This window comes from Mchenga conophoros, linkage group LG6 (assembly GCF_057382185.1).
Source record: "Mchenga conophoros isolate Kocher_MC1m ecotype Shallow Benthic linkage group LG6, M_conophoros_male_GT1.1, whole genome shotgun sequence".
Classification (NCBI taxonomy): Eukaryota; Metazoa; Chordata; class Actinopteri; order Cichliformes; family Cichlidae; genus Mchenga; species Mchenga conophoros.
The window spans coordinates 2728232-2741141 of record NC_140531.1 but is presented as its reverse complement, the minus strand read 5'-3'; the positions used below and the strand labels follow the sequence as shown (position 1 = coordinate 2741141).

At 43.8% G+C, this 12910-nt stretch overlaps 1 protein-coding gene across 2 annotated transcripts in view; it reads left to right on the top strand.

Moving 5' to 3' along the window:
* Positions 1-12910, top strand: part of tenm3 (teneurin transmembrane protein 3) — an 810020-nt gene that overhangs the window by 549414 nt on the left and 247696 nt on the right. The window contains exon 6 of one of the 2 annotated variants that reach the window (XM_085275827.1): positions 1810-1961. The exons of the other annotated variant lie outside the window; for it this stretch is intronic. Within the exon in view, the coding sequence (XP_085131953.1) occupies positions 1823-1961 (139 nt within the window). The 5' untranslated portion in view covers positions 1810-1822. The remainder of the gene's footprint in view (positions 1-1809; positions 1962-12910) is intronic. 2 annotated transcript variants of the gene reach the window in all.

The window sequence follows — 12910 nt, the reverse complement described above, 5'->3', positions numbered from 1 at the left end:
GTATCGAATGATTGTTTCTTTCATTTCACTGAAAAACTGTACTTATTCTCAGCATTGAGTTCCTTTTGTTTCATCTATCGACAGAAAACGTTCCTCACAATGCTTCTCTTTTTGTTAGCAGTTTCCTTGCGTTTAATAACTGTCCTCTCCCGGGTTATGTGCTCCTCTTCTGTAACGTTAGTTTTTCTGAATGGGTAACAAAGTGGTGGAGTGGTCACCGCACAGCAACAATTATCCAGTTTTAAATTATAGCTGGGGCCTGTCTTTGTGGAGCTTGTATGTTCTTCATTTGCCTGCATGGATTTCTTCTGGCTTCCTCTCATATTCTACTGATAGGTTAATTGCTGATTCTAAACTGCACAGTTTAGTATAGAGTATATAGAATAAGCACTTTATAAATGTATGGTTAAATGTGACTATAAATGCCAGTCCATTTCCACGTCTTTTAATAATCTTTTGTTCTTTTCTCATCTTTGTAATAATGTTTCCTGCATTGTTTCTGGTTATTATTCCTTTTTTCCCCTTTTTTTTGATGAATGAGGTTAAATACTCTTTTACTTTTTAACATTAAGGTTGTGTTCATCCCTGAAAACAGTGACGCACTACAATGACTATGACAGATTTCTAGATTCCTTCTTTTTGATCTTTTGGGTGTTTTTTGTCACACATGCACACTTCATCCTACCCAACATCTTTGATACATTCCAGTCTGGTTATAGACAAAACCACAGCACTGAAACAGCTTTATTGAAAATTACTAATTCTATTTTTATGAGCTATTTTATTCCTGCTTGACTTATCTACAGCTTGATGTTGCTTATCATGTTAATCAGACTACAAAACTGTCTGCCATCACTGGTTCTGCTCTCTAATGGTTTTCTTCATACTTGTCCTTGTATGTCCTCATCTGGACCACTCATGTGTGGAGTCCCCCAGAGTTCAATCCTGGGACCAATTCTGTTTTCTTTATACATTCACCCTCATTAGTCTAATAGATCTCCAATTATTGCTGTGCACATGATTAACAGTTATACTTTTCTGTCAAGCCCAGCCTCCTCAACAGCCTGTGCTGCCTGAGTGAAAGCTTCTCTGCCATTACTAATTGGATGTATTGAAATTTCCTTCATCGTAATTCAGGTAAACTAAGGTTCTAGTGCTCAGTCCAGTTGCTCTAAGGAGGTCAGTTAGTACCGCCTTGCCAAAACCAAAGACATCATGTCCTCTGCTAAAAACCTTGGTATCATTTTTGACCATAAGCTGAATTTTCAAACACATCTCAAAGCTCACCCAGTCTTTTTTCTTCCGCTCAGAAACACTGCAAACCAGTGATCAAGTGCTTCTATACAGATATCTGAAAGTTCCTACGCACCTATGTTTTCTCATTTTGTTGTATTCAAATCTCATGTTAATCTTCCACGAGGAAGCTATTGCTGTAACCAGATTTGGCTGTATTATTTTTACTATAAACTTCATTACAACTAAAAGTAATATCACTCCAAACGGTGAGTGCCTCCCACCTGGCCCACTCATGATCAGCTGTACAATAACTGAAGCCATGCCAAATTGTATCATCATACCATGATAACTGTCAGGGTTACAGGCCCTTGCAGTACATTAAAGTGTGTTAAAATGGTCACTTTGGAAGTTGCTATATTTTTCCCAGCATTTATGATCCCTGATGATTTCAAGTGCAGGAGCGATTCATATGTGTCTAGGCTGAAAAACACATCTTAGCTGTAATAACAACTTGACACTACGACAATCATGAGCTAAAATCCTGTTTTGTTTTGTTTTTCTTCTGTTTTCCAGAACCATTTTTTCTATGACCAAAATTCTGTATCTTGGGACACAACAGCTGAACTTGCTGTGTTTCTTTGTGATAATCCAGAGGAGAATAGCTGAAGTAGAAGACGAGTCTGACAGTGTCCCATCAGGAGAGGTTGAAAAATCTAAAAACAGATGTAAGTTAAAACATACCACAGTAAAGCAATCACTCTCCTCTCATCTCAGATTTCATAGCAATAGAGCTCCTTGCCTACCAATTACTATGTGTATCTATGCTTTACATTACTGCCATCTTGTAGCCACCGTTGGAGACAGTCACTGAAAGCTGCTCTTCTTTCAGTCTCGTAGAAAACTGCAGCTCTATGTGTTTTGATGGCGTGTGCGTATCCCATTAACACTGAGAATAAACCAGGCCTTTCATGGTAAACTAATGTGAGAGTGCAAGATGGAGAATACAACTCCTTTAGGACAGAAGGGGGTGGCTGCTCTGATGATTTCCAGTTTTATACAACTGACAAGGTAACCTGGTGCAGGATCAGCAGTGCTTTCAGTTTGTCTGAATATAATACATCTAATCAGCTGCTTTGCCAACACTTCACCTTCATTTCTTATTAATGAGACGGACGTATTTCTGCCACCAGAGTCTGGTACTAAAAATGCAGATAATATCAAAATAAGTGATAATAATATATATAAGTGGTAATATCAAAATAAGTAATGATATAACTTTTGTTGCTCCTGTCGCACATGGTGATTTCTTCAAATTATTATCAGGAAACAACAGCCAAGGTAACAATGTGTACATAGCTACTCTGCATCATAGGCACTGACCCTTGGAGTTTAAAGGTCTAGAGACAATATTTTATTACATAAATAGACAGTTTGTACTGCCTCCCTAATTATTAAAAAACCCAAGTAGAGGAGTTAATCCATAGCAAAAAAAAAAAGACAGAGTGATATCAAACACATCTAGTTGTTTCTGATTTTTCAATCATCATTAAGGTGAAAGTAGAACTAGAGACGACAGAACATGAATGAAAGATAGAGGAAGACAGAGGGTTAGTGGAGGGTCGTCACTGCGAGCATAATTTGTGAATTCGTGGAAGTACGTAACACCAGTGATCTTAAAATTAATATCTGCATGACTAAACAAAGCAGTGGTAATATACGACTCAGTTGTGTTAAATGAATTGCTCCACGAAGCTCCTTAGTTAGTGTGCCCAGTGTGCATTACAAATATAGACAGTATCTTCATGTTCTCTTATACATAGAGACCTGAAAGACATACGTGTATAAGAACACATTTATATATAATTATCAAAAAACAAAACGGCAACATATCATCTGGATGCTTTATATAATGCATATACAGTGTTGGGAAGGTTACTTTTAAAATGTATCCCACTACAGATTACAGATTAGATGCCCCAAAATGTTTTTTGTAACGTATTCCGTTACGTTACTCAATGACAGTAACGTATTCTGAATACTTTGGATTACTTAATATATTATCATGCTTTTTACAACTACATGAATGTACTACTGCTGTGTGATTTATTACTATTACTGAAGGTTACTCTCCATACCAACACCAACCAGATGTTTAAATCTTAATATAAATGAGTAACAGTAGGTGGACATTAGGTAAGGCTGCACTTTCTGCAGCGATCTCGTATAGAAAACTATTCGACGCGTATATAAAACAGGTCCGCGGCTCCGAACCGTAGTAAAGGGACCTCTGGCTAATACGTCGGGTTCGTGTCGGGCTCGTAGATGAAAACTAGCTTAACTTTGTTGTCTGGGTCGACTTTGCTAGCAGAGACAGAGAGAGGTAAAAGACAGAGAGAGGCGTTGAAAGGCTGCTGCAACGGGACTTATTGTTTCAGAGGTAAACACGAACACAGCGTACAGTCGAGTCTTAATAGCTTACTTACAGCTGGGCTCGTCAGGCACTCTGTTTGGCTGCAGTGGTTATTATTATATTTCAATCAATCTTTATTTATAAAGCACTTTTCATACAGAAATGTAGCACAAAGTGCTTTACATGGTTAAAAGCAGCCCACCCCACCCCACCCTCCAACTCACTCCCCACACTCTCATTAACATAAACAATCATGGATACACACACACACACACACACACACACACACACACACACACACACACACACACACACACACACACACACACTTAAAGAGTGAAATTGGGCTGGGCACATATGAGCCAGGTGAGGAAACACTATCACAGGGAGCCGTCTGCACCGGGAGCCGGTCACAGACCTCCAGGCTGGGCACACAGCAGGAGGGAGGCACAGGAGCCCCCCAGCCAGGCTGAGAGGACCCAGCAGCCACGGTCGGTCACAGCCCCGGTGCAGAGAGCGCCCTCCGAGGAAACACTGGAGATATGACACAATAAGGTTCAAGGTTCTGTATTTGTCACATGCATAGTTATACAAGTATAACACACAGTGAAATGTAGCCTGACACGCTCCTCGACATGTGCAAAAATTGGGGGGGGTGTAGAGGAAGAACATTATATATATATATATATATATATATATACACTGGGTGAATGTGCAGTAGTAGCAGCAAGCAGGTGAATTCTGTACATTAATATGAATAGACATCTGACTATTTTACAGGATAGACAATATAAACATATTTAAAATTAAAGGAATTGAAATGTACATTGTGCCTTGGTTTAGTGTCTGGAAGAGTCCTGACTCAGTCAATTATAGATGATGTGAGAGGGCGGGTGTGTGTGTTTAGGGCCCGGATGGCTTGGGGATAGAAGCTCCTCTTGAGTCTCTCTGTCCTTGCCCGGAAGATGCGGAACCTTCTACCAGATTGCAGAAGTTGGAACAGTTTGTTGCCAGGATGGGACGGGTCCTTCAGTATCTGCGCTGCTCTAGTCCGGCATCTCCTGGTGTAGGTGTCCTGAAGCGGGGGGAGAGCAATCCTGCAGCAGCGTTCTGCTGTACGGATCACTCTCTGGAGAGCTTTTTGGTCCTTAACACAGCTGTTCCCAAACCACGATGTCATGTTCTGTGTGAGGATGCTCTCCACAGCGCCTGTATAGAAAATCCTGAGGATCTTTGGAGAGACCCTGAACTTCCTCAGTTGTCGTAGGTGATACAGGCGCTGCCTAGCCTTTTTGGTCTGGACCTGAATGTGGGCAGCCCATGTCAGGTCTGAGGAGATGTGGACACCAAGATACTTGAAGGACTGCACCCTCTCCACTGGAGCTCCATTGATGATAATGGGCTTGTAGTCTCTGTGCTGACCCCTTCTGAAGTCCACCACCAGCTCCTTGGTCTTGCTGACGTTCAGCTGGAGGTGGTTGTCCTGGCACCACGATGCCAGATTCTTCACTTCATCCATGTAGGCCGCCTCATCATTGTTGGAGATGGCACCCAACACCACTGTGTCGTCAGCAAACTTCACAATGGTGTTGGAGCCGTGTGGGAGTAGAGCAGTGGCGAGAGGACACATCCCTGAGGTGCTCCTGTGTTGATGGTGATGCTGTTGGAGAAGCACCTGCCCACCCTCACCACCTGAGTTCTGCCAGTGAGGAAGTCCAACACCCATGCACACAGACGGCTGTTAAGTCCCAGATCCCTCAGCTTTGTGAACAGTCTGCAGGGCACTATTGTGTTAAACGCTGAACTGTAATCAACAAACAGCATTCACACATAGTTACCCTGTTTCTTGTCCACATGGCTGAGAGTGGTGTGTAGGACGTGGGCGATGGCATCCTCTGTGGATCTGTTGGATCTGTAGGCGAACTGCAGCGGATCTGTGGTGTCTGGGATGGAGGAGGAGATGATGTTCTTCAGCAGCCTCTCAAACACCTTCATTACTACCGAGGTCAGTGCAACTGGCCGGTAATCGTTCAGGGATGAGGGTTTGCTGTTCTTGGGCACAGGGATGATGGTGGATCTTTTGAAGCATGTGGGGACCACAGACTTCGCCAGGGACTCGTTGAAGATGTAAGTGAACACACCTGCTAGCTGGTCAGCACAGCAGCGCAGCAGACGGCCGGTGATGCCGTCTGGCCCCGCCGCTTTCCTTGTGTTCACTCTCCTCAGTGCCGCTCGGACGTCATGCTCCGCGATGCTGGTCACCGGTCTCTCGCTGATGACGTCACTGTCCTCGGTAGTCAGGCGGTAGATAGCATTAGCCGCCTGGCTAACCTCGAAACGGGCGTAGAACCGATTTAGCTCGTTGGTGAATGCAGAGTCGGCGTTGATCGGCGCAGTGTCCCTGGCTTTGTAGTCCGTAATGGTGCGTAGTCCGTGCCACATACTCCGTGTGTCGCCCTGGTGGAAGCGGGACTCCACACGTTCCCGGTACCGGCGTTTGGCATCTCTCACCGCGCGCCGCACGCCGTATGAGGCCGCTTTGTAGGCGCTCATATCGCCAGTGGCGAGACCCGCGTTGTAGGAGGCGGTCCTGGCGTTTACTGCAGTGCGGATCGATCTGTCCATCCACGGTTTCTGGTTTGGGAATGTGGTGACTCTCGCAGTGGGGATAATCTCCTCCGCTAGCATATTGACGAAGCATACTGCTACTTCCGTAAACTCGTTGATGTCGACTGCGCATGCTCTGAACATGTCCCAGTCTACGTCGTTGAGTGCGTCCTGTAGCGTAGCTTCTGATTGGGCAGTCCACCGTTTTACTTCCCTCGTGGTCACGTCTTCCCTCCGTATGCTTTGTTTATACTGGGGGATGAGGAAGATGGCGGATATATACAGGGTAAAATGATAAAATAAATAAGAATGGGATACAGTATAAATATAAATAGAGTAAGAAGATAAAAAATGAATAAGAATAAAATCAATAAATATTAGGTAAAACCTAAATTAATAATATAAATAGAATAACAGGATAAATAAGCATAAAATAAATAAACATTAAGTAAAAGCTAAATTAAAAAGGTGGTCTTGAGCCTGTTCTTAAAAACATGTACGTTCTCTGCGGCCCTGAGATCCTCCGGCAGGCTGTTCCACAGACGAGGACCATACCACTGAAAAGCTGCCTCTCCGTGAGCATGTGTCCTGACTTTAGGGACAATCAAAAGGCCAGTACCAGAGGACCTCAGGGTCCGCGAGGGCTCATATGGTAAAAGCAGATCTGAGAGATAAGAAGGCCCAAGACCATTAAGACATTTAAAAACCAATAAAAAAAACTTTAAAATCGATCCTGAAACACATGTATCCATACTCACCATAAAAGTTCTGTCAGAGAGACAGGAAGTGAACCAGTTGTGTACAGCACCAGAGAGGCCCACCGTGTGTTTCAGTCTGTTTAAAAGAATAGCGTGGTCTACTGTATCAAAGGCTGCGCTTAGATCCAGTAGCACCAGGGCTGAGAGCTTTTGGGCGTCCCAGTTATATCTAAGATCATTTAAAACCTTTAGGAGAGCCGTCTCTGTGCTGTGGTTCACCCTAAATCCAGACTGGAATATCTCCAGGATCTGTCTATCATTCAGAAAATCAGTAATCTGAGTAAAAACAAGTTTTTCTAAGATTTTACTTAAAAATGGTGAGTTGGATACAGGTCTGTAGTTATTAAAATCATTACAGTCCAAATTGCTCTTCTTCAGAAGGGGCCTCACCACCGCCGTTTTAAAGGCAGCAGGAGGACACCCAACTGAAGAGAGCAATTCATCATGTATAAAAGCTCAGCTTCAAAAAATCCATAAAGTGTTTTAAAAAGTGAAGAGGGGATTGGATCGAAAAGACATGTGGTGGGTCTCACTCTGGAGAAAACCTTCTTTTTTTTTTTTTTTGCTTTTTTTTTGCTTTTTTTTTGCTTCATGACCTGGAGGACGGGGCTGTGCCCCCCCCCCCCCCCCACCCACACCCTCTAGCAGATTATTACAAGAAGGAACCTTTTAAAAAAACAAAAAACAAGCGCGTCCATGCTCACAGGTGTACACACGGGTGATCACACCCACAAACTGCACCCTTTTTGGCTCCTACCTCAGGGCACACTGTTCTGTTGGTCTTGTGTGCTGCACAGTGGTGTTTAGTGTTTGGTATTTGCTGTCATATTCCCATGTATCATTGTGGTGTTGTTTGTTCTGTTGCTCTTGTTCTCTTCTACTTGTTTTCTTTTTTCTTTCTCAGCAGGTGACCCAGGTGATTGATATATGCATTTTTTTTTTCTCTGCCCGTTCTGTTGGTTTTTGTCTTTTGCCCTTCTCCCCCGTCCCTCTTCTCAGCTGTTTCTCTTTCCCTCTTTCTTTCTCCCCTTCTTTCCCCCAGTCAAGTCTGTCCCGTATTCAGTAAGTGAAAATAAAATGAACAATAAAAGGTGAATCAAATGGACCATTACGGCAAGGCTGGGATGGTCAATTTGGTAAAGTAAATCCGTTGGGCATCTTTCTTTGCCTTTAGACAACAATTCTGATGGCAAAAGAGCCAAACGGGACAGGCAAAAAAACCAAAAAAAAAAAAGAGAAAACCTTCTTAAGGTTCTCAGCATTAACCAGGACAAAGCTGTCCAGGGTCTCCTCAGGTACAATCGAGCCCTCAGATGTGTTTAAAATCATATCACGAGAGGATAAAATATCAGATCTGATGGCGCTGACTTACATGCTTCATACATGCTATGCCTGTAACACTCTGCCTATTGCCTTCATATTAAATCATTTTTTGAATAATACTTTTTAAAAATATTTCTTCACGTCACCTTCAGAGGTGACATGGGCCGCGAGATTGAGACACAGACATTAGAGCCTCTTAATGTGTGTTTTGTTTGGGTTTCCACCAGTGTGCAATTACCAAAAATAGAGAGGGCATAGCCGAACATATGAAACAGGAAAAGACTGCTGTGTAATCCCTTTATTTCAAAAAAGTAACTGTATTCTGAATACCACCGTTTCAAACAGTAACTGTAACAGAATACAGTTACTCGTACTTTGTATTTTAAATACGTAACGGTGGTACATGTATTCCGTTACTCCCCAACACTGTGCACACATATATATCTCTGTTTTTGCGCATCACTTTCACCCTTTGACACTGCAGACTGACGCAGTTATAAGTCATGTAATATGTTTCAGAAAAAGATTTCTTGGGTACATGGAAACTTTGTTTGATTCTTATTTCAATAAGGAGAGAATGAACACAATTTAGTGACAGAGAAATGAATGTATTAATAGCTCCAATGAACAATTCTGCCAGAATGGAGTCCCAGTGGTGATAGGACCCCCCGAAGTCTAAACACTGGTGTTAGCGAAGATGAAGACTGAAGTTTGTATGGAGCTCTGGCTGAGGTGTGTGAGAGGTGGGGATGAGGAGGAGGTGGGTTGCACGAATGAGATCCTGAAAGGGAGAATGACGGAGAGCACCAATTTAAACCACTCAAAGTGGAGGCTGACTGGCTGAAAAAGGGTGGGCAAGAAAATGATTGGACTAGAGTAATGGTGTATTGAGACTGACTGCGACTAGGCTGATAAGCTAGTGTAGTTTAAGCAAAATAGTTGAGTGTGAGAGCCTGCAACAAGGCTGAAAGATTGACATAGGCAGAAATGGCACTCTAAAGCCAGGATTGAATAATCAAGTGAACATGTGTGTGTTTTGTGGAGTGATATGGCTTATGGTAAGGAAGCTGCAGAGGGCTCATTTCACTAAAATTGCTGCAGACTTATCTGTAGATGAACATGAACTTACTGCACAGAATGATCGACCTGAATGGGTCGATGGGGAGCGGCTGGAATGATCGGGCAGAGGCGTTGGGCTGAGAATGCAAGCTTGGTAGCACAGACTGGCCGATTTATGCTGTGGTGTAATTGCATTGCACAGTAGGATGTTAACAGAGCCAGTCAGTGTAGTTAGGTTTGACGGCAGCTAGGGGGCGAGACGGGTGGTTGTGAACACAAATGGAATGTTGTGTTGAACAGGCTAAGAATGGCCGAATAAAGAGTTGTTTATGAATCATTGCAGTGGACCTGTGTATAATTAAACAACACAACATGGTGTCAGTCCTTTACTGATCCGTACGACCTCGACTGAATGAACCTGTATCTTTTGGAGCTTGCGGGAAAAAAAGAAAAAAATAGGGGGGAGAACATGTCGGATGAAACTGCACAGTAAGCGGGCCGGATCAAGCACGACATTCAGCATCCAACCACTGGAGCCCATCGACTTTTCAAAGTCCAAGAGTAGTCCAAATGTATACGGAGTTTCCAAAGATTCCACTTTGCCAGTAATTTGAATGTGAGTTCGGAGGAGCACCAAGTCAACACGTTGATTTACTGCATGGGAGACGATGCGGACGATGTGCTTCACGGTCTAAGTTTGACGGTCGAGCAAAGGACAACATATCTGGGGGTACGTGATCGATTCCAGGCTTTTTTCATCGTGACGAAAAAATGTGATTTACGAACGTGCCAAATTCAACATGTGTGGACAGGGAGAAAACGAGACAGTGGATGCTTTTGTGACTGCACTGTATGCACTAGCGGAACACTGCAACTATGGAGTGCTACATGATGAACTGATACGTGACATGCTTGTTGTTGCTCTCACGGACAAACGGTTGTCAGAACGCATGCAGCTTGACCCAGATTTGATCCTGCAGAGTAATTTACCTACCACTGATGTCTGAGCTTCCATAGACGACCTCTTAGATTCCTTGGCTCCCCAGAAAACTCGAACCGTTTCTTTCTCTCACTCTGCCCCATGGTATTCATCTGAACTTTACAAACTTAAAGCTCCTGGATGCCGCCTGGAATGTCTCTTCAGGAAAACAGGACTTACTAGTCATATACAACATTATAAAGAAGCTATTTATTATACTAAATCTGCTTACTACACTTTTATTATTGAATCCGCTGAAGGAAGCACTCGCACTTCTACATTGCACAATACTGTTAAACCTCCGTTCCGGGAAGAACCCAATGTGTCATAAATGTCTCTGCGCTCCATCCCATTCAAAGCAAGATTGTCGAGCAATTGATGTAAAATGCCACGCATGTGGGGAAAAAAGGACATTACAGGCGCGTATGCAGGGCACCCAAAACCGTGCATAAAAGTTGAAGAGGACAAACATGGTTTGTTCACAGGTAGCGTTAAGTGCGAGGGAGAACCGTAGATGGTCATCTTAAGCATAAGTAACAAGAACGTGCCATTTAAAACTGACACAGGTGCTGATGTGACAGTCCTACCCCTTAAAGTGTTTAAGGAACTCTTCAGGCCCAATCATCCTCCCAGTCTCCAAAAACCAACCAAGGCTCTGCTGGGACCTGGGAGGAGTCATTTGGACTTCATTGTTGTCAGCGAGCTTGCACTAGGAAGGGAGAAAAAGAAATATTAGAGGATGTCTTTGTCATCAGACACCTGTACACCGCTCAAAACTTGCTATCCAAAGCCTTAATGAACATTGGGCAGATTGGCTGAAGCCAGCATATTCAGCAAGCTGGACGCTAACATGGGGTTCTGGTAAATACCTCTGATGGAAAATTCAGCCAAATACACCACTTTCATCACACCGTTCGGTCGTTTTTACTTCAAGAGACTGCCTTTCGGGATTGCTTCTGCACCAGAGCATTTCCAGAACAGGATGGTCACAGAGGTCACAGATGGTATAGAAGTGGTGGTTTGCCACATGGATGACGTGCTGGTCTGGGGCAGAACACAAGAGGAGCATGACTCTCACCTACACTCTATACTGGGTAGGATCCAAAGCTGGCATCCCCCTGAACATTGACAAGTGTGACATCGCAAAACAGTGGGTGACATTTTTGGGGCATGTTCTGTCAGCCAGTGGTATCAGCCCTGACCCAAGCAAGACCCAGGGGTTTGAGGGAGATGAAGGAGCCACAAAGCGTGAGTGAGTTAAGGAACTTACTGGGAATGGTTAACCAGCTTGGAAAGTTTATCCCATAGCTCACAGAGAGAGACAAACTTCTAAGAGACTTACTTTCTAAGAAAAACTTCAGGAGGTGGGACACAAAACCGCACCGAACCACTGATACATCACAGTATCCAGGGCGGCCATGGCATGGTTTATGCTAAAAGGGAAAACCTACCTTCTTGTTGTGGATTATGCCTCAAGATTTGTGGAGATTGCCCGTCTCACACACCACTCTCACATTATCTCAAAGGAATTTTTGCATGTCATTGGATCCACGAGCAGCTGGTAACAGATAATGGGCCACAGTTTTCGGGAGAAGCTTTTGAGACATTTGCAAAATTGTATGGCTTTAGCGATATCATGACAAGCCTGACATACTGCCAATGCAATGGTGAAGCCGAACGAGCAGTTAAGACTGATAAGCTACCTATCCACACTTGGCTCTACTCGCTTAGAGAGCCACCCCACTGCAGAAAGGCTACACTCCAGCCCAACTCTTGATGGACAGATGACTTTGCACCACAGTGCCAACACTGTCATCTCTGCTTGACCCTGCACTTCCTGACGGTGTGGTTGTCGCCCGGAGGGAGAAGGAGAGGAGGACTAAAGAGGCACAGTCATACAACCTACGTCATCGCCCACAAAGCCTCAACAGGCTCACTCAGGGGCAAGAAGTGTGAATCACAGACCAGAGAGCCAGTGATGCTGATATTGGCAACCACACCAGGCCAAGATCATATATCACAGATGGATCTCGCGGGACAATCAAGCGGCACCTTGTTCCCATGAAATGCATCCCAGTCCAAACTGTGAATGATAGTGGGGAGCCGGAATCTGCAAGAGCCGCGGAGCAGTGCCCTAAGGACATTCCAGAGACAAGTTCTTTAAAACTTCCATCTATACCCAGAACCAGGTCCGGGAGAGTAGTTGTGAGAGTGGACTTGTGACTGGTCACATGAAAGGACAGGTTTAGATAAGAATACCCCTCTTTCACAGTATTCTTTACACAGTAAGGGGTAACAGTAAAGTAAAGTTTGTCATATTCAAATATATATGTTCAGAAGTTGTGAAATGCCAGATATGGCACGAGGTAGACTAGAAGAAATTTGTTTTATTAAACAGCATAGTTAGAGTTAAGGTTTTCATCATATGATACTTCTTACAGGTGTGAATAGGAACAAACCAGCCACAGAGGCAGAATAACCCTCTAAGATCTGTTGAGTCAATGGTAGTCTACCCATTGACTCTAGAAAGGGGAGATG